Source organism: Aedes albopictus, chromosome 1 (assembly GCF_035046485.1).
Source record: "Aedes albopictus strain Foshan chromosome 1, AalbF5, whole genome shotgun sequence".
Classification (NCBI taxonomy): domain Eukaryota; kingdom Metazoa; phylum Arthropoda; class Insecta; order Diptera; family Culicidae; genus Aedes; species Aedes albopictus.
In genome coordinates this window covers 292,484,080-292,507,349 of record NC_085136.1, presented here as the reverse complement: position 1 = coordinate 292,507,349, position 23,270 = coordinate 292,484,080, and the positions used below count along the sequence as shown (strand labels likewise).

The 23,270-nt window shown below is 39.8% G+C and overlaps 2 protein-coding genes across 17 annotated transcripts in view; both read right to left on the bottom strand.

Moving 5' to 3' along the window:
* Nucleotides 1-23,270, bottom strand: part of LOC109421116 (chloride channel protein 2) — a 349,200-nt gene that overhangs the window by 25,787 nt on the left and 300,143 nt on the right. The window lies entirely within an intron of this gene.
* LOC109413900 (lipid storage droplets surface-binding protein 1) lies at nucleotides 1,251-22,251 on the bottom strand (the record flags this gene model as incomplete). The annotated part of the gene is given in 4 exon segments (XM_062846991.1): nucleotides 1,251-1,581; nucleotides 6,124-6,234; nucleotides 20,461-20,906; nucleotides 22,044-22,251. Coding segments are annotated over 4 exon segments (897 nt in total), but the record flags the coding sequence as incomplete, so codon positions are not given.

Below are 23,270 nucleotides of genomic sequence, written 5' to 3'. Positions count from 1 at the left end.
GCTCTTATTTAAGAGACTTTCAGCCCTTGGCTGGTGCGACTCTAAGAATCGATCATATTATGATCGATTTCTCTTCATCGACTCGCTCTTCTTCAAATTAAACTGACAAGATGCAAGTTTAATTAAACTTTTTTACGTTTGGACGCAAGATCGCATCCCAACCTAGCGTTTTATGGCCAAAAGGTTTAATCAATCTTGCATCTTGTCAGTTTAATTTGAAGAAGAGAGGGTCGACGAAGAGAAATCGATCATGTTACTTTCGCCCTAATTTAAACTCAATCTAGATTTGTGCTCTTGTATGATACTAAACGCGAGAATTTAATGATATATCGCCTATTACTACTGAAGCCAATAAAGCAAACGTGCCACAGTTGACATTGTTGACAACAGTTTTGATTTTGATCGTGCCGGTAGCCGGAGGACTTTTACGTTGAAATCCGAAATCCGATTATTCATTTTTAAGTGCTTTTCCAAACTCCGAAATAAAATGTTCCGCGCCGCCAAGGAACATGCCTACGAAGTGGACACCAAGCTGGGCCTGCTCCGTAAAAAGACTGCCCAATACGCGTGTGGGTACGTTCAACAGGACCCCAACAAGCATGAGAAGGCCGGGCGGTTTATCGCCGAAAATCAAACCGCATTGAAGAACATCCGGACAAAGAGCGCGGAATTCATCCAAGGAACTGAACAGCTGGAACGTCTACTCGGAGAGGCAGACGAAACTGCTGATAAAGTTTATGCGCGACTGAGTGAAATTTACGCGGATTGCGGTTTGGAAATGCCCCGGATATCGGACGAGGACCTGCCGACTGGAATCCCGTTGGAGAAATTGACCTTGACGGAAGAACCGAGGGAAGCCTCCTTAGCCACTGATACGCAGGATGTTACTAACTGTTCGGATTCGATAAGTACGACTGAAATGGACGAGGAGTTTGCTTCGAATGTGTTCCTCACTCGCCCATCGGATTCTGGCGGACCGCCCATTTGGACACCGATGATTAAGAAAAAGAACTAAGTTAAGTAGGTTTAATTTTTATTTAGGGAATCGCGCCACTTGGGTGGTTCTATATTCGTCTGTTTTCCACTATAACTCAATCAAATTTGAACCGATTGCCACAACTTTTGGAATGTGGTGAGATGAGTATAGTATCAACCCGTGTACAACATTTCAAGTCAATTGGTTCAAAATTGACTGAGTTATAGTGGTAAACAGACGAATATAGAACCACCGCCCAAGTGGCGCGATACCCTATATTGAAACTTTTTAATCATCGACAAAACCGTAACATTATTACACCAACAAAAAAACATGTATAAAAAGTGAGAAAGGCTATCATCATGATCTCTCAATCACGTCCCGCCAATCCGTTGTTGTCGTTGTTGAGAATGGGTTCGAGCGCTGTGCCCTCACGGAGGAGCTGCCGGTGCAGCAGCTCGGCCGTCCGTACGCTAATAAACGCCATTGATGCTACTATGCATTGGATTATGGTTCGCTCGGTTTTGGATCCTTCGCCGGGGGTTGTCGGTGGTTGTGATCTTCTCCGCTTCCAGCCGGCCGGAAAGAAACACTGCTAAACGTTCCTAACGGTCAGAAAGGATAAGATGGAAGGAAATATGATTATCATTTGAAATGAACTATAACGATCAATAGTGTAGAATTAGCATATGAAGAGATTTGTATCCGGGCCACGAAATGAAACGCGAGACTAAACGAACAAGTAACGGTAGTTTATTACAACTATGGGAAAATAGCTTGAAAAACGTCTGCACTTGATGAGGACTTGTTTGGGAATAATAAACAGGTTGCTAACGATCGCCAACTAGGGATATCCACGGGCATCTTCGATTACACCCCCTCTCGATCGTGTAACCCTAGGTTTCTCCGAAGTGCAGTGAAACGATCTCCGTCCAACGCCTTGGTACAAATGTCAGCTAGTTGATCCTTCGTTCCAATTGGTTGTACGTCTAGTTTTCCTTCAGCAACATGGTCACGGATAAAATGATATCGAATATCTATATGTTTCGCTCGTTTCGATTCCAGATTCTTTGCCATTCCAATGCATCCATGGTTGTCTTCGAATATCGTCACTGGTTCCACATGCTCCACGCCTAAATCGTTCAGAACTCCTGCCAGCCATATTGCTTCAGCAGCAGCACAGCTCAGCGCAACATATTCTGCTTCACTGGACGACATCGCAACACTTGATTGTTTCTTGCTTGACCAGGATATTGTATTTCCAAAAACTTGAAAAACAAATCCGCTGACTGACTTCCGGTCTTCTTGGTCACCAGCCCAGTCCGCATCTGCTAATCCAGTGAGGGGCTTTGCATGCTCATGCCGTTTGAACTGCAGTGTCATATGCTTGGTACCTTTCAAATATCGCACAACTCGTTTTAGCGCCATCCAATGTCGTGGTCCAGGTTGTTGTTGAAATCTACCGAGAAACCCTACCGGGAAACAAATGTCTGGTCTGGTCCACATCATCGAGTACATAAGGCTTCCCAGTAACTCACGGTATGGTTCCTGAATTGGATCGTCCTGGGATTTGGTCAATTGAAGAGCTTTTTCCATGGGGCTTCTTGATGGATTACATTCAGCCATGCCAAATTTCGTCAACATCTTCTCAACATTGCTCGTTTGCGATAGTAACATTTTTCCTTCCCTTTGGTCGTACTGGATCTTCACTCCAAGGAAGTGTTTTACCTCTCCGCAGTCAGTCATTTTGAACGCTCGTGATAATTGTTTTTTCAATTCTTGAATTTCGCTTAGCTTCGCTCCGGCTATCAGCAGATCATCGACATAAAGTATGAGGAATATGGTGTCTTCTTCGCTTCTCCCGGCACGCACATAAAGGCAGTAGTCATGTCTCGATCGTTTGAATCCCAACTTCAAGAGTGTGCTGTTGAATTTCTCGTTCCAACACCTTGGAGACTGCTTGAGACCATATAGCGATTTTTGTAGCAGGCACACTTCTCCTTGTTTCGCCTTCACGCCATCAGGGACTGCCATGTATATCAGCTCGCGCAGCTCGCCATGCAGAAAGGCGGTTTTAACATCCATTTGGTGGAAACAATATCCTCTCTGAACACCAACAGCCAGAACAGTCCGCACAGTCGTGAGCTTCGCCACTGGAGCATAGGTCTCTTGATAATCAAGTCCGGGTTTTTGAAGATAGCCCTTTACTACGAGCCTGGCCTTGTACCTGGTAACGCTGCCATTTTCGTCATGTTTGGTGCAGAAAACCCATTTCGATTTCAATGGTTTAACTCCGTCCGGGCATTGAATCATCTTCCACACCTGGTTGGCCTTCAGCGATTCCAATTCATCGTTCATGGCAGCATACCAAACATCTCTGTCGTCACGATTTGCGATTTCAGTATAGGAAGCGGGTGGATCTGTGGAATTGGAAATTTGAACAGCAGACGATGCTCTAAATCCGGTGAAAAAGTCCAGGAACTTACCTGGGAGCCTGCACTCCCGTTCGCTGTGCCTCGTGGTTGACTCTATGCAGTCTTCACGTCTTGATTGCGAAGGGAGCGCCTCAGGTGTCGAATGTTCTTGATCCGCAATTTCATTTTGCTCGTTGTCGGAAACTTGTTCAAAGCTCTGGTAATTCTCCTCGGGGTCTCTCGCATGATCAGGTTCCACGTCGTTCACAGCATCATTCTCACATTGGTTCTCCCCCTCTTGCTCGTAACGAATTGGAACAATCAGAGGGCTGTTCTCGGCGGGATTTGCTTCATCTGCAAACGGCATATTTGATTCATCGAAACGTACATCTCTTGCGGTAAAGATCCTTCTAGCAGCTTTATCCCACAGGCGATAACCATTAGGGCCATATCCAATCATAACACCTTCACGACTTTTTGCGTCCAGCTTTCTTCTTTGTTGGTTTGGAATCCACGCAAACGCTTTACATCTGAAAATGCGTAGCTTTCCTAAATCCGGTTTGGATCTGGTCCAACGTTCAGCGGGAGTTACCTTCTCTTGAATAGCCGTGGTAGGACTTCGATTCAGCAAGTACGTTGCGGTGAAGGCTGCCTCGCTCCACATATTTTTGGGCATTCTTGAGTCGATCAACATGCATCTTATCTTCTCCACTAACGTCCGGTTAAATCTTTCCGACACGCCATTTTGCTGTGGCGAGTAAGCAATCGTCGGCTCGATTTGGATCCCCTTTCGCTTGTAAAATCTCCGTTGCTCATTTGAACAGTATTCCGTACCTTGGTCAACCGTCAGCTTGCTAATCTTCAGATTCCAGTGAGCGGATGCCATCGCCTCATATTCTTGAAAGCATTCGAATACTTGGGATTTTCGCTTGATGGTGTATATGACGGCAAAATGGCTGAAGTCGTCTATGAAAGACACAAAATAGCGGGATCCATCCCACGCCGGAGGATCTATGGGTCCACACACATCCGAGTGTATTCGCTCTAAAGGACGGCTCGTTCGCTCCCGGCAGCCATTGAACGGATCTCTGCACTGCTTACCTTTAACACAAGTTTCACAAAAACCGATCTTCTTCAGCTTTGCTTCAATTCCAGTGACCATTTCAACTTCAACAGATTCTCCATGGCGTGTTGACTTGGGTGACCCATACGACGATGCCATACGGAACTCACCTCGGTTGCACACAGGTTGGCTTGGTGTTTGTCATCAGCGATCAATTCTAGCTCGTACAAGTTTCTGTTCAGGAATGCCTCTGCAATCACTTGACCGTTGTTCTTCATTACAGCTTTGTTTGCACCATTTTTTCCTTTGAACAGCAGCTCGATACCACTTTCGGAAAGCCTCTTGACTGACAGCAAGTTCTCACGCAGATCCGGTAGATACACGACATTCTTCATCTCAAACCGTACTCCTTTCTTCGTAAATCCTCGTATCTCACCTTCATATTCTCCGATTAACGAAACGCCATCCTTAGTTACATCCACGACGAACGGTTTCTCCAGCTTCCTCAGGTCTTGAAGATGATCCTTGTTGTTGACTAAATGATCACTGCAACCAGAATCCACACAGAACACGATCTCGTTGGATTTCTTCACAGGTCCTGGCCTCTTCACCATGAACGAAACTGCCTTCGCTTCATGCGCCGAGTTGCCTCCACCTTGATGTTTCCGATTCCGACAATCCTTTTGCATGTGCCCAACTTTTCCGCAATTATGGCACTTTCCTGTGAACTTTTTGATCTTCCTATTCCTTCCTCCGACGAATGCCGCTCCCTTCTCTTCAACGGGATCTTCACGACGATCAGATCGCTTCATCTCTTCGGCCAGCAACCTTTGCTTTACCTTCTCCAGAGTGAGATCTTCTTCGTTCATGTTCTCCAACGCGGTAACGAGAGGGTCGAAACTGTCCGGCAACGTAAGGAATAATTGCGCCACCAGGTCATTCTCCTGTAGCTGAGCGCCCGCCGTTTTCAATTGTCGAACCAATTCATCAAACGCAAGGAAGTGACTTCGCATCGATGATCCTTCTCGCATTCGAAGCCTTGCCAGTTGCTTCCGTAAAACTGTCTGGCTTGCCACAGACTTCTTGGCGAAGGTGTCCTCCAGTGCCTTCCACATCGCTTTGGCCGTTTGTTTCTCCCGAACTATCTCCAGACACTCGTCCGAGATGAAGCTGACTAGTAAGGACTTCGCCTTCCGGTCCATCTTGAGAAACTTTCTCCGGTCCTCTGCTGCGACTGGTACATCTTCTTCAAGCGCTTCCGATACTTCTGCAGCTTCCATGTGTAACTTCACCCGGAACTGCCAGTTCGCGAAATTGTCCCCCTTCAGTTGAGGTATTCCGGAATTCTCTTTCAACGAGGTGCCCATAACCTGAAGAGATTTGTATCCGGGCCACGAAATGAAACGCGAGACTAAACGAACAAGTAACGGTAGTTTATTATAACTATGGGAAAATAGCTTGAAAAACGTCTGCACTTGATGAGGACTTGTTTGGGAATAATAAACAGGTTGCTAACGATCGCCAACTAGGGATATCCACGGGCATCTTCGATTACAGCATAAGTTAAAATACACATAAATAAAAAAAAAAATATATAACGATCAACCAGATCGATTCATCGAACATTATTCTAGAATTTAAAAAATCCACAAATAAGCTAAAAATCTTACCAAAGCCAGGTTAGTTTGATTCTGCAGTTCTTCATAGGTGTGTTGAATCCGGTGCATCAATCCCGTTGCTTCGGTAATGGTTGCATTCTTAGCGTTCTCCAAGTGGGCAGCCTAAAATTAAAACAAAAAAAAGCACTTAACCTTCCGTAACTCGCGCGGTTGACTACCTGCTGTAGAATACGTGTAAAGTAATAGTTGAGGAAAATTTAAAATATCAAATATCCAATGTTAAAAAAAAATAATAATAAGAGGTTCAATAATTTAACTTCAGGAACTTTGATTCCCAGAGCACGCGGAATTTTTACTCAAAAGGGGAAAAAAACAGCAAAAGAGAGGGGAACTGGGTTCCCCTCCGTTAGTTCTGATTGGTCAGATGGTGCACGCGGTGTTATAAAATGCGGATGCATCACCGTGTTGGGCTCATTCGTAAGACGGACGTGATAGACGACAGACGGAGCGCCACCAGCGGAGAAGGCAGCAGCAGCAGCAGCAGCAGCATCGAGTGACATACTCGCACCGACCGTGGCGGCCTGGCAACGCCATCACCAGCGATGCAGCCGGTGAGGTGAGGTTTTTAAAGAGTTATCCTCACCAAGCCATGGCATGCTTCGTTTTGGTGTTGCGTTTGCCAACGACGCGGACCAGAAATTTCGACAATGGCGCAGCAATCGGTAGTACCCCGTTTCCCAGTTTATTGATAGGTAAGTTTAATCGGCTACTTCTTAGTTTCGGTTTGCCGAAACTAGAAAAATAAAATGGAGCTGTAGTCGAGGCAGCATCCTGGTGAAATGAATGACCTCTGATAGTCGAGGCAGAGTGTCATGCTTACATAAAATTATGGCTGGAACTGCAGTCGAGGCAGTATCCACAGAAAAAGTGGTCTCTGGTAGCCGAGACAGAGTACCTGAAATAAAGAATCATAAAAACTGTTGCATAGAGACAGACAAGCCATGAAAGAATTGAATCCGATGTAGAAAGAAAAATCATCCCTTCGCAGGAGGACGCCGAACATGTCGCGACATGATGGCGAGTCACCGAGAAAGTGATGCTTTTAATCCAGCGTTGCATGAATGGCGTGGCTCATTGGTGGCTCATCTCACCAAGCTTTACATATTCTATTGCGAGTGGCGGCGTAGGGATATTTGACATTGACATCGAAAAGCCTTATTAGAATATTCGGTGGAAAACAGTCGCTGGTCCCAAATTGATAAAGATGAGAAATTTTGTCTTCCGTTGGCAAGATTCGACAGATAATAGGCATTATGCTTTTGGTTGAAATCCGAGGTGACCGGCGGTGCAAAAATTGATTTATACCTACTTAGAAATTCCGCAACTCAATTTGGATTAGTGCATATTGTAGCTTTTAATTAGCTTAATGATGCGCAACAGAAAAAAAAAGATTCAAATTTACTTCGCAGCTGCAACTTCGTATGTGATGTGCTCAAGCGACGACTTCGACTTTATGGTGCGACGATAATATACCTATATTGTCGCGTCGCCACATTGTCAGTAGTAGTGAGCATTCACTCGTGAAGTTATTTGAGAGCCAAACAAAAAAAAACAAAATAACCATCTATAATATTTACAGCGTAGTAATGGCATTATGTAATGATAGTAGAATTGTTTGACCCTTATGTGACCGACAGAGTACCCGAGGGGTAGCTCACGTTTATTGTCCGATTACACTAGTTTACAGCATTTTTGAACTCGGTAAGCTGATGATCATTTTTGGTGTAGAATCATGCCCTGAGTTCGAAAACGCGAAGGAAAAAAATTACAGTAGAGCGGAAATTTTTTCGACTTTCCATACAAGGTTGATGATTTGAAATCAATTTTTGTTCTATTTTTAAGCAACGTCGCTCACTTCACACACCTCATTCTCCGTAATCAATGCTCAGATTGAGCTGAATTTTTTACTGTAACTTGCCTACATATGATATGTCAAATAAACGTCGAGAAAGAATTTTTAAGTTGGTTTTTTCTTATTAAAAAAAATACATTTCTTCAAAAATTTAGGGAATTTTGCTAAAATTTAAGAAGATCGTCCCTAAAACTCGCCAATATCTTGAATTTCATCAATCTGACGCAAAACCTGTATTCAGATGACCGAATGGTATTGTATTCAGCTTTTAATTTATGGAAAAAGATTTAAAATTGGTTGAACAAAACGCAATATATTTGAATTTTAGTAAATTACATATTTTGAAAAGTTGCAAAACTCGATATTGAGCTAAATCTCAAAAACTGTTCTACTTTAAATTTTTTGAAGGTCGGTTTTGAAATCAGCACTAAATTGTACTTCAAAAATTTTGGTCGTTGACAGAAGTTCACGACTTTCGTTTTATTTTGTAAACTTGTGTTATTGGTGAAAACTCGCGACAGTGACTGTAGTTTCTTAACAAACTTGTACTGCGATTGAAGATAAACTGACTTCATGAGCGATTATTTCCCGGAAATTTTATCTCATTAATTAAGATTGGCAGATAGTCGGAATATTTTGTTTGTGTAATTTAGTGAACAAACTTTATTGTAGAGATTTCCAGCCGGGAGCTGGATACTATTCACGCCGGTGGATACTATTCACTTTGAAAAATAATTCGATATTACAAGATGAAAATGCTTTGCGGGAATTCATGAAATACAACGGATGCGTTTGGTAATTGAAGATTTATTGTAATTATGAGCTAGAGTCTGATATTACAGGACATATTTTACATGTAAATTAAACACAATACAGGATATATTAAAGTTTGCGCAAATTTGATGTTTTCACGGTATTTTGTTAGTGAAGTTAACATGGTAACATGTTAATGGCCAAGATGTTAGTGTAGTTTACATGTTCTGAACAGAGATGACTTTAATGATTAAAATCCGGCTTCAAAAATTTACGTTTTTGACCAACATAACTGTATTTAAATATCGAAGCATTTTTATAAGCCATATATAATTAGCAGATGAATGCATATTTTACCGCTCTTGAATTGGCACTGGGTACGATAGATTTCTGAAGCATTGCTAAGCCCCTGAATGCAACAGACGATCAAGATAAGATTTGAACTGAAATTTATGCTCTTCTTTGACTGAGAAAAGTAAAAAATAATCAAATGGCATGCTTTGTAAGATGTTGTTGGTACTGCAATCCTAAACACTGGAGTCTCGCATAGTAGCGTCACGTCAATTATTAGTATAAGCTACATATTAGTGTAAATGAATGTTAAAAGGGTCATTGCACATTTACAAGAATTCCATACTTGTAATAATTTTTGGGGTTTTGTGTCGCTTTTCGAGTTACAATTGGAAAAACAGTCTTGATGCTAAGTATTGGAATGAACGTAGATATGTGTCAGCATGGTAATGAAGGTATCGCATTTCCGATTCATAGATTGCATATGTATTTCAAACTCATGTATTGTAAATTACGTGCACAAAAGTCTCTGGAAACTCAGATAAAAAAAAAGAAAAAAAACTTTTGTGATATAAAGTTTATTTTTCTAAAGCATAACCTAAAATCAATCGAATACCAAGTTTATTATGTTTTGATAAGTAACAGAAGGTTATTGTTAAGCATGATATTTTGGATCATTTTGTACGTCATTGTTAGTTTAGAATAATTTATAAACATTTTCATCTCGTGATATAGAAGTGGAAGAAAAGACAGTTCATTGTGTACATAAATAAAAAGGTATACGCATAGAGTACTGTGACCGCATAAAGAGGTGATAAAAGTTGTAAGTGAACTATGATATCAATTTGATGTTGCGAGACGTAGACTAATAGCTTGCATTAGAATATATTGTGCTAGTGAAAACTTGATGGATTTTGGTGTATGATATAGTCATAGATAGAGGAGAGAATTGTCGAATAAATAAGACAAAACACAAACGACAAAGAATTGTCCTAACTGGTAAAGATAATGGCATGATCTCGAAAAATGCGTACTGATGAATATAAAGCAGTAACTAGGGAAATCATGCACTATGATTAATTCTTTGAATGTATTTGCTTCTGCAAATTGTACAATTGTAGGTGGTTATTATCAGATTGTTTTCAACTTATAGCCCATGAAATAGAGATCATAAATGTTGTTTGTTGGTTATTGACTATTTATAGTAGTTATGCTATACAATATAGAAAAGCTTTTAATTTGTTGAGCATGAAAAAAAGAATTATGTATAATAGAGATAATGATTGCAGGAAGGTAAATATTGAATGAATTTTGTATAATTTTACAATTTGAAAGCAATTATCTTACGGTCATTAAGTTGAGCCAATTCAATAATATTTAAAGAGTAGATGATGGGGCGAATGCTTCTATTACAGCTATTGATCATGAAGCCTTTGTGATATCAGCTAGCCGTTTCAATTTTGTAAATTAGAAGGATCACTTTATTTTTTTAGAAACTTTTGAAAGGTATGTCTAAAAGTCTCCCTTAACTTGTATATAACCTGGAGATGCAATTCGAATGTTCGGAAAATATGTAAAATAAGTTGAGTTCATTCTACTATATATTCAAAACAAACGAAAAATGCATAATAATCGAGGTCTGCAGAGTTGTTCAATTCACGTATGACTTACCTTGGTAAATGAAGATTCAATTTACAGCGGTAATCAATGACGGTAAAATGCTCGTTTTTAGAACGAATATTATTATTCATATTTGCTCTGCATTAATCAGTAGATTGTTATACAGTAATAATTAGACAACGCAAATTTTACAATGACAATTTAATTAATGGTAGTTCAAGTTTTAAAATTTAGGGTTGTCTCGCGGCACGCTGTTTATCATGAGTATTACAAAGAGTAGAATAGTATCGATATTTTTATTTCGTCTTGACTTTACCCATTGCCTGTAAGATTGTCGCAATGAATAAATGATTTCGTTAGGAATAAAATTTGGTGTGTTGGTGTAATCTAACGAAAATACAGGATATAATGAGTTTTTTTTTTCAATCTCAACTGTGTTGTGTTATTTATTTGCTTTAAGTAGGCCTCTACATAGCCTGTCTGTTGATCTGTAAAATGATGTTTGAGAAATGGGCTTCATGGCATATAATATTGTTTAATAACGAGAAGAATTTCAAGAATTTTTGAAGAAGAGTAACGTTCCATATACATGCATAATAGTAGATAATATGAAGACATTAACTTGTGCTGCAGCGTAGTAGGTGTGAAATGACTCCCGGTTCGCACTTCAGCGAAAGCACCCGCGAATGAAGAATTTGGATCGCAAAATATGATACGATCTCGAGAAATAATGATTTATTCACCGCACTAGTTGCACTACTAAAACACGGTTTATTGAATTGTGCACTGTATCAAACCACCCACGTACGATCCCACGATCGCTACCGAGACGTTCGATGATCGAAATTGAACTGACTATATTACAATTTCTCCTGGTGGAGATGCTGCGAGAGCACATCTTCCACACCTCGTAGACTATTTATCTCGTGCAGCCTATCGACTACAACAGATGTAGCCACTCACTTAGCCGATCTACCTGTTACCACAAGTGGCGTAGAAAGTAATAATTCAAAATCCTAGTAATATCCTAGTAATAACAGTAGGCATATAAACCAAAAATTTGATTGATTATTTATGGAAAAATATGATTTTCCACCTAGAGGTGTGCGTTTATCATACGTGGTATGCGAGTTGAATATGAAATTTTATGCAATTATTTATCATTTTGCAAATTATTTCAGTTGCATAATCAATTGCGAAAAGTTAGATCATCATGTTGCTTAAATGAGTTGTATTAAATAAGAGTTATGCATAATACTGAACTGCCTCAAATTAAATTACACAATTGCCTTCAAAGAATTTTCAAAACAATTAAAACAATAAGATTAAACCTTCGTAAAAATTTAGCTCAAACATCATGATATTTGTTTTAAGCGAATATATGCTCTAAAAAAACTCGAAAAACGATGGAAGGAGTAGAGGAAAGAAGTATTGTAGAATACGTGTAAAGTAATAGTTGAGGAAAATTTAAAATATCAAATATCCAATGTTAAAAAAAAAATAATAATAAGAGGTTCAATAATTTAACTTCAGGAACTTTGATTCCCAGAGCACGCGGAATTTTTACTCAAAAGGGGAAAAAAACAGCAAAAGAGAGGGGAACTGGGTTCCCCTCCGTTAGTTCTGATTGGTCAGATGGTGCACGCGGTGTTATAAAATGCGGATGCATCACCGTGTTGGGCTCATTCGTAAGACGGACGTGATAGACGACAGACGGAGCGCCACCAGCGGAGAAGGCAGCAGCAGCAGCAGCAGCAGCATCGAGTGACATACTCGCACCGACCGTGGCGGCCTGGCAACGCCATCACCAGCGATGCAGCCGGTGAGGTGAGGTTTTTAAAGAGTTATCCTCACCAAGCCATGGCATGCTTCGTTTTGGTGTTGCGTTTGCCAACGACGCGGACCAGAAATTTCGACACCTGCGTCAGCACCACGCTAATGCTGAGTACAAAAAGCGAGTTTTTTTCATCGCGTTGTACAAAATTCATCAGCGCGAACGCTCGAGGGTTAAATACCCAACATTAAACGTTCTACAAATCCGTGAATGGACTTCAAATGGAATCCTCGGAGGAATTTCTAGAAATTCTTCATTTTATATATTCGCTTGTAGGAACTCCAAGATCTATCCTTGAAGAAATTTTCAAAGATTTTCTTGGGGAAATTCCTGGAAGAATGATTAAAAAATAAAGAAAAACGTTCAGAAATGCTTGAGACAATCTCCGGAGGAATTTTAAAACAAGGAATATGATGATCGCAAGCATGATTTGAAGGAATTCTTCAGAGGATTTCTGAAAGAATTTTTGCAGAAGTACCTGTTCGACATATTGGAAAAAGGTCTAAAAAAAGGTCTCGGAGGAACTCCTTTTAGAATTCTTAAGCTTCTCAAAGGAGTAATTTATTGGATTGGAAGAACTTCTTTATTCCTGTAAAAAAAAAACATGAAGAAATCCTTAAAAGCATTCCAGGAAGAACCTATGGTAGTTTACCTGGCAAAATTCTTGGTAAATGCCGTAAAGCAATGTCTGATAAAGCTCCTGAAGGAATTCTTGGTAGACATCCATAAGAAAACATTAAATAAATGTCTTGTTATGGAATATTTGGAGAAATAAGTGACGAATTCTCGTCCTAACAAAAAAAAACAACTCGAATGAACTATTGAAAAAGAGACGAACCAGCCAAGGGCTGAAAGTCTCTTAAATAAAGACAAATCAATCAATCAACTTTTGAAAAGTTTTTTTTTTCAATTCTGATAGAATCTCTGGAGAATTGCCATTGTTTTTTAAAGCCTAGAAAAGCATTTGCAAAACTACTGAGAAAAATAAGAGTTCTAAAAGGAATCCTAGCCGTTGAAATAATTCGGAGAGTATCTTAGAAGAAATCGCAAAAAAATTTGAAGACTTCTGAAGAATTTCTTGATGTTTTTCGTTCAATGAACCATAGAGAAGTTGAAGTCGCTTTTCGGATCTCATGTCTCCCTTTTCTATCGGCAGAAATTAGTCTATGGTACCAGTCAGTGTCACCGTCAAGGATGATACGGAGGACATCGTAGCGTGCTCTTGCAAAGGAAATCGCGCCAGTGTTTGTGGACTTGAAACTTGTCGACCTGTCCGAGGAGCAATTCAAATGTCTCATCGAGAAGCTGAACGATATCACCATAACAAAGATGGTGGAGGACTTCAGATGCCAGATGAACCTCAAGAACGACAACGTACATACTGGCGGAAAAAAACAATCTCCGTCAAGTGTGCATGCTGGGAAGTACAACAGAGAGAAGACTTCCAAGCCGAAGCACCAACCATCGGCTGCGGGAAGTAGCAGTGTGTAACCGTTGGGCTGCAAACATGATCTACAGCTAAACATGGCGAGGATAGAGTAACAGTTCCATGATGACGTCACGGAACTAGGAAATGGCTGAGGGGTTCGAAGGACTTTCGGTGGACAGCCATCGTTCACTTCCAAACAGGCAAGCGTTAAATAGTGGCGTGAATATAGGCAGTGAAGTGTGCCAAGGTTATCCGGAATTCAGGTAACTAGACCCTCAGATACCAGATAGATCGAGACAGATTCTGGATTGTCCTTCGATAGAACCTTTTTTGTGCCGTTTTTTAAATTAGCCTTCTGATTGGTGCGTCGAAGAACCTCCAGTGCACGCCAAGGTTTGGGTTTCCACTGTTCCGCTGGCTTTGGACCATAAATGCAAAGAAGGAAATAGCTCTCGAGCAAAGGCCCTAAATACCAAGGAGAGATTCCCTTCTTCCCAGAGGGCGGCCTTGCCGTCGTCGGCCGACTACGTTTTCCAGACCATCTCCAAGCGCCATTGTACGTTCAAAACGTCGTAGGACAACGGTAGTTGTTCGGCCATCTTGCCACGGGACGACCCATCGCTGGAACAGAGGTCACACCGCAGTGAACCAAGGTACGTGCCATGAACTAGTGACAGACTGCAGAATAACAGACAACTGACTACATCATAAATTTCGAACCGCTTTAGTGTAGTTTATTTGAATCTTTGAGCGCCCTAATAAATCCTCCGGTTGCCCGGTAGCGCGCCAGCCCTGTGACTACGTCCGAATCTCGCTCTGCCCGATAACAGAACATAAGTTTCAAAGGAGAAATTCCCTTAGGATTATCTGGAGTAATTTCCTAAAGAATATTGGCATGAAATTTCACGAGAAATATGTTGAGGAATTCTAGATATATCCTAAGATAATCTTTGGAGGAAAGAAAGAAGAAATTTGCAGGAAAATACCAAATGGAATCTGTGGACGATTTTTAGAAATAATCTACAGAGGAATTCCTAAAAGAATCTCTTGGTGACTTCATCGAAACAAAAAAAAAATCCTAGATAATCCTTGATTTGTAAATTACAAAAGAATCTCTTGAAGAATGAACGGAGGAAACTCTGGAGTAACTCTCTCAGAATATTCTGTAAAAATTCAAAGGAATATCTTGAGAAATGAAAATAAGTTGTTAGGAAAATTCCTGAAGGAATCTGTGGAGTAATTCTCAAATAAATCCGTGGAAATTTGTGGAGTAATATCCCAGGGATAAATCCCGAAAGAATCTCTGTAATATTTTTTTGAATATTTGAAAGAATTCTTCAAATAACCTCAGTAGGAATAAAAGAAGGAAAAGTCCAGATATAACAGACGAAAAGAAGGAAAAGTCCAGAGACAAACAGACGTGAATTTCATTTGATTTCCGCGATTATTCCACCAGAGGCGCTAGTGTTCAATCGCTTAAACATTTGCCAGTGTACACGTTGTTGAATGATGCAAACGAAAATAACAGGCAATTGGTGTAAATAGTAGTGTGCGTGTTAGACAAACGTAAAATCGCATTCCATCATGGCCGACAATATTTTACGCGGTTCTACCAATAGGTGGCAGTGTGTTCATAAAGAAGACATCGGGCAAAAAGTTTTGATGATTTTTTTCTAAGATTTACGTCCGTTTGTCTGTGTCTAGTAGATTTCCTAAAAGAATCTGTTCAGAAATTCTTCGAAGGATTTCTTGATCACTTCTCAAATCAATCTCTGGAGGAATCGCTAGAGAAATTTCCTTGTCAATCTCTAGAAGAATCCCCATATCTGTATAGAACTTTCTGATTATCTGGAGGAATTACTAAACATGTCTGGAGGAAATCCCGAAATAACCTCGCAATAATATTTTTGAAGAAATACCCAAAACAATCTCTTGAGAAATAAAAATAAAACCTATGAAATAATCTTCGTATAAATTTCTTGAAAAATATTTGGAGGAAAGGTAATTTGTAAAAAAAATCTTGAACGAATCTGTGAAAGGATTTTTGAAATAACTTCTTGCAGAAGTCCCACAAGATTCGCCGGAGTAATTTCCTAGGTAATAGCTAGAGCTGGAGGAATTCTATAAGGAACTTTTAAGAAATTCTCTCTGAAGGGATTCTCAACGAAGTCTCGGAAGAGTGGAAAAAAAATCTTTCGGAAAGTTCTTGAAAAAATACGTGGTGGAATTTTCTAAGACATTTTTGCATGAGTTCTCGATAGAGGAATAAGCTCAAGAAGAAAAATAATATTATTTGTGAAAATTTGTTAGATCTAAGAATATATTCTAAGGAGTGGTTCCTGCAGGGGTTTATGACGTTATTTCTATAGGAAATTGTAAATAAACGTTCAAAATTCTAATCAATTCGGTTAACTGGTTTCCGAGATATGACAGTTCAAAAATTTGTTGTTTAAAAAATAGTGTTTTACTAGAATGGTTCTAACTTTGTGAAAGATTAACCAATCGAGCTAAATTTGTACCATTGTTGCACTTATAGTAAGTTGACAAACAGTCAAAATTTGAGAATTTTGGATGCACTCTTTGAAAAGTTACAGCATGTTGAACTTTTTTTGTGAGAGAAAAAATAAGTTGCCTATCCCAAACATTTTGGCCACCACCTGTATCTCTTCAGAAATTAACTGAAAAAATGCTTAAGAAATATTTAAAAGAATTTCTGGAAGAATTAACGGAGGAATCTTTGCAGTAATTCTCTCAGAAATCTCTGGAAAAATCCACAGGGATATCTGGAAAAAATAAACAAGATTTTTTTGAGAAAATTTAGAAAGAATCTGTGTAGCAATTCTTAAACGAATCTCTGGAGAAATTCCCGATAGAATATTTATGTGGCTGAAAGAAGAAACAAAAAAGTCGGAAGGAAAATCCTTCAAGCAATAAGCAGAAAAAATGTAGAATGTTCCCCCTTTCTTAATTTCTCCAGAGATTTTCTTTCAAATATTTCCCCACATATGCATTCACCACAAATTCCTTTGGTTATTCCTCAAAGGCAAGAATATGGAATTTATAAGTCTCTCTTAAGAGATTGCCGTAGAAATTTATGGTGATGAAATCTCAAAAGAACCTCGAAATATATATTTTTTAAGGAATATTTACAAGAAATTTCCAAAATATTGGTCACAAGGAATGAATAAATCAATGTGTTAAAAATTTCAAGAAGGTATTTGTGGGCGAGCTCTTGAAGTAATCTCCGGAGGAAACTCTGGAGGATTTCTTTAGGAATCTCCGAAAAAACAAATGAATTTGTTTCAAGCAATATGCAGAAAAAATGTAGAATGTTCCCAAAAACCTCTTTGTTGATTTCTCCAGAGATTCTTTCAAATATTCCTCTACATATGCCTTCACCACAAACTCCTTTGGTTATTCCTCAAACTCATGAATATGGAATTTGTAAGACTCTCTTAAGAGATTCCCGTAGAAATTTCTGGTGGTGAAATCTCAAAAGAACCTCGAAATATATTGTTTAATGAATATTTACAAGAAATTTTTAAAATAGTATCACAAGGACTGAATAAATCAATGTGTTAAAAATTTCAAGAAGAAATTTGTGGGCGAATTCTTGAAGTAATCTCCGGAGGAAACTCTGGAGGATTTCTTTAGGAATCTCCGAAAAAACAAATGAATTTGTGTTAAAATAATTGGTCAAAGAATTTTCGAAAAAATCGCTGGGGCTATTTTCGAAATAACGTCTGAGGGAACAAACGTAATATGTAGTTTATTTTTTTTTTTTTTTTGAATAATCTGAACGTTTTTTAAATAATTTCTAGATTAAGTCCCGTATGAATTTTTGGATTATTTTCCTAAGGAATATCTGGAGTAATTCCAGATAGAATCTCTAAAGAAATATCCTTAGCATCTCTGGAGGGGTCCCCATGGAATATCTGGAAGAATGAATAAATGAATTTGTGGAAGAGTTAGAGTCCTGAAAAAAACTTGTGAAGAAATTTGAGAAGAAAAATCTCTGCATGCAATCTCGATAGAATGTCTGGAGGAATAATCTCTTGATAAAGAACAAAGAAATCTGTGGGAAAACTGTTGAAGGACGAATTTTCAAAATAATGAAGACTGAATTATTGTATCATTCAGCCAAGGGCAAGGCCAAGGGCTGAAAGTCTCTTTAATAACGACAAATCAATCAACCAATTGTATCATTCTCAGGAGTAATTTCTGAAACTAGAGAAACTTCCGAAGAAAATCCAACAATATCTCAGGAGCAAATTTTGAATGAACTTGAACTTAAAACTTTGAAGGAATCTTTGAAACAACTCCTTAAATCTCTGTAAGAAAAAAGAAGCTAATTGTGGGAAGTTCTAGACGGATATTGTGGAAAACTTTTGGAAATAATCCCCAGGGATTTCCCGGAAGAAACTCTTGAGGAATTTATGGCACATTTTATAGAATTAAAAAAAATCCGTGGAAGAATGTACAAAGTTATTTCATCAGAAATCCTCAGTAGGCGTCTGTGGAACAATTCTTGAATGAATGCATGAATGATTATAGTAATTCCCGAAAGAATCTTCATAGAATTTTTATAAAAAAAACCAAGTAATTTGGGGGTGAATTTTCTAAATAATCTCTGGAGGAACTCCCAGAAGAATCTTTGAATAATTTCCTTAGTAATCTTTAGAGAAATTTCATAGGAATCTCTAGTGGATTTGTGGAGAAATTTCTGGAGGAAATCTTGAAAGAATCCCTCGACTAGCCCCTCGATAAATTTTCGATGTAATATTTGAACTAATTGCTGAAGGATGTTGTGGGAAATTTACCAAAGAAAGTTGTGGACGCGTTTTTAAAATAATCTCGGGAGAAATCCCTGAGTCTCTCAGAAGATTTCTTAGGATTCTCTGGAGGCAAGAACAAAGAAATCTCTGGTTAAACTTTTGAAAGAACAGAAATCTCTGCAAACATTTCAAATCTGTAAAAGAATGTGTGGTGGATTGCGTACTCGCTTCTTTACAGTTCACTAGTCCTGTCTTCAAACCTGTCCTTAGCCTACTTGATCAAATCCTAAACTACCACATCTCCTCTTCTTTATTATTGAATGAACTTTTTATAAATATCATATAAATGGTGTTTGCGTTTTAGGATTTGACTCGAGAACGGGTCAACGGATCTACATAATTGCATTCGTGCAGGCCCCTTGCCGGGACAGCTATAGTACGAAATGAAAAGACCAAATGTTTGAGCTCAATGGGGCTTCTTCATGTCGTGCCCTCACCGGACCAACCCGAGGTTGTTCGTGAAGGACTTTATTTAGGACCCGCCGGATGCGAATTTGCAGCTTCGTGTTTTGCAGGTAAATTTTGTCACAGCCGGTAGACTTGTGCGGGTGGATTCCCTCGTAGGCTAGCTGCTGAAACTTGCAAACCGAGTTCGTTGCGAGGGCCTTGTCCTACTGTGGTTTGGACTTTGCTGAGGTAAACGGCTTTCTATTTGAAGCGGACTACTCTTCACATTTTTGTTCAAAGCAACTTTGTTTTTTCCCATATTCGATTGGTTAACGTCCTCCGTACTCTCCAAGATCCGATCCTCGTCAGCCATTTGGTATGGGTTGCGTACTCGCTTCTTGACAGTTCACTAGTCCTGTACATATTCAAACCTGTCCTTAGCCTTGATCAGATCCTAAACTACCACAGAATGTTTGAAAGAACTTTAGAAGAAATTGTATAGGAACCCATGAAGGAATTCCCGAAGGAATCTGTGGAGGAATTCTAATAAAAAAAGGATAATATTTAATTATTTGGATGAACCCTAAAGGCATGTCTTGAGAGATATTTGCTAATCGATATCATTTACCAAACTTTAGTAACTTGCTTAACGTTAGGGCTTGTTCACAAATGTCATAACGCTGGTGGGGATGAATGTGTATCCTTCATGGTGATACAGTAGTAACGCTGTAGATGCATATAAAAATAAAACATCTTGTAGTGGAACACTACAAATGTGTATTAAATTAGAACATAACATGTGGACAAATGCACATCACTCAACATAAATTTTGTTATGTTACCCTAATCGATAACAATTTCCGAATCCAGGAAAGCAAGGCTTCTTATTTGTTGGTTCATCAGTCAATCCTGTAATCATATTTTCTCTGACGAGTTGCCTTTTCGTGCGCAGCAGCGTTAGTTGCTTTCATAGCTTGAGTTTTGTCTAGGATTTTTAATCCTAAGGAGCATACTGAATTGACATTAAATTTGAGACGTCTACACTTTGATGTCCCAAAGTAATTTTTACAGCTGATTACTGTTCCTATTCGCGTAACAGTTGGCTGGCATGGGGATTTCATCTTTGCTGGATTTTCTATTCACATAGGAGTGTTATGCGAATGGGGGCAGATTAGTATGCAGAGAACTGACCCCTTTAAGAAAATTATATAGATCCATTTCTTAGGTGATCCATCTTGTCCCCTTTACCAAAATTTACTATTTGCCCCGCTTGTAAATAGCATGTGAAAAGAATTCATTTGATAACTATTGACCAAATGGACCATACCTTGATCAACCGATCGGTGGCAAACATCATGTGGTGCAGCAGCTCGCGTGTCTGCACACGGATCGTCCTGGGCACCTTGGTCACTGCTCCGGCGGTGAAGTTAACCAGATGAACCATCTTTCGGACGGATTCTCTCGTCAACAGGACCACCAATTGTTCGAGCGTCTGCGGACGGGCTTGGTTTTCCGGTTCATCAGCGCTCAGGTATTGCCACAGTTCGACACCCTTCTGCATGGCTAGCCGTGGATTGGTGGCGATCAGTTCCGCAGCGTAGAATACCACGTGCACGGCTTCGGTACTTTGCTTCTTGAGGGCGGTCAGCTCCTGACGGGTGCGGAACGTCAACCGACGGGTCAGTTTACGGGATATCTGCTGGCCGCGGTGAATCGTTTGGATGACATGCGTTTTGTGGGAGTCGTCTGACTGCTGCTGGGTGGGGTGGGGAGCTGAAATTATAATTGATACATTATCTTTTAGCAGCTCAAACATGACAAAACGCGAAAAGTACATCACACTAAGAAAGAAAGAGTTCAATTGGATTTTAATGGAAGAGTAGTTAACAAGGATGGGATCATTCATTTGCAATCATTTACATTCACTTGCGAATAACTCGCTTCAGAAACATCGTAGCAAAAACTAATGTATGGAGCACTTTTTCATTTTGGTTGTACCTGAAACTTTGTAGAACAATTTACTAGCGTAGCGTCAATAATAAAGTCAACAGAAGGCAGCCAACGCAACTCTCCACGGCGTGAATGTATGTAATTTACATTCACCGCGTGGAGAGTTGCCTTCAAAGCTCATTCACGGATTTGGTATGCGTGAGCGACCCTAATGCTATTCGGCGAACTTTCAGATAAAACTACAAGGTTCAATTCATCCATAAATATGTTTTTGATAGAATGCTTCTAAACTGAGATAGCATCAAGCATACGCGCCAACTTGTGACGTAGTTGGGGGGGCGAGGCCTCTCAAAATCAACCAAATTCGTAAAATTTCGACGCAGTTCATCTAGTTTAGGCATATTTACGTGAAAACTAGTGCATTGAGCTAAAAAAAGTTGAATTTTGTCCAATTTTGGAGAGCTTCGCCCCCCCAACTACGTCACAAGTTGGCGCCTATGGCATCAAGTGAATGTAACTCTTTGCAAATGAATGATCCCATCCCTGGTAGTTAAGACTATAGCCATAAAGATAAAAACATGTTTAAGTAGATTGAAAAACGACTCAAAGAATTTAAATTCAGTACCCGAACACGGTTTCATCAAGTACACTCCCATGGTGCATTATAAAACATTATCATTTTCATTAAACTTCTTCGCATCCCGCAGAGATAACACGTGTCGAACATTCGCCCGGATCACGACCCACACACTCACACGATTCATCATCACCCAACTGACCAATCGAGTCAAAAGTTCAACTTTTGCTGATTTCGACCAAACATAAACAGAGTTCTCTATCAGCTGCCATTCAGCCAGCGCGATACGTTGATCGGTAAACAATGCCAATTCCGAACGCTTAGGTAACTATCCTTGTTATTCAATGAAATGCATTTTGGTTGCGAAAGCGTATAGGACTTACAATCGGTACAGTCTCCGGCAGGTTCCGCCGGGAGATATCTGTCCACATATTTGTCGCACACGTTGAGGGCTCCGTCCAGGCGATCTGCTGCGTAGTTTGATACTCTGGACTCCAGCACCACATGGCCGAGGTTCTTCATCGAGTTGGCTCGGCTCAGCACCGGCTTCACCAGGCGATCCGACATGTACTCCTTGGTGTTCCAGTACATCTGTTGGGGTAGAAAAATATTGTTCAATTTATGTTATAGATTCTTGATAGAAAACTGTTGTGGAAACTCTGATATTTCAGTATGATCATTCGCAAAGCCTTTGAAAATTTATGCCATAGCCATCAGTGTAACATACGAAAAGAATTTCGTGGAAAATGTCCAATATGGTAAATTACAAACATATGTAGTGGGGAAACATCAGAGAGAACTTGGAGCGCTGCCGTTGGAGTTGAAGAGAACGCCCCAGACATCGTCATTAAGCACATCCTTTGGAGATGGCCTAGTTTTGATTGGATCGTTCTCACTTCGTCCTTTTGCCACCACACAAGACATCCATAGGCCAATATTGGTCGAACAACAGTTGTGTAAATCCATTTGATATACTTGAGTTTTAGTCCCTAAGTTTTACCAAAGGTTCGCCGGCATTGCCCGAAGGCCATACAAGCTTTCTTGATTCTGAATCTCAATGTGAGGTGTCCAGGAAAGCTTGGAATCAAGAATGAATTCACCGTACTTTACCTGTCCAGTCACATTAATTTCAGAATCAAAGAGATGCAAAGGTCGAACACCATTACGATTTCGTTTTTGCGAGAAAAGAACAATAGATGTTTTACTCGGATTAACAGAAAGGCCATATTGACGACACCAATCTTCAACTACCTGAAGGGCGCTTTGCATCAGGTCAAAAAGGGTGCTGGATGCACATAGCAACTGACAATGTTAGGTAGGTAGTCGTCGGCAAAACTATAAGTAGGAAAACAGCTAATATTGAGTTGCCTCAATAGCGTATCTGCTACGAGATTCTACAGAAGCGGTGGGAAAACTCCCCCTTGGGGGCATCCACAAACACTCAATTTTCTAATCGCTGCTTGACGAACCGTCGAGAAAAGATATTGTTTTTTGAGCATTTGGTGAATCCAATTGGAAATCATTGGAGATACACCATGACACCATACGGCTTCCAATATGGCATTGAAAGGTACGTTGTCAAAGGGACCCTTAATATTAAAAAAAAACAC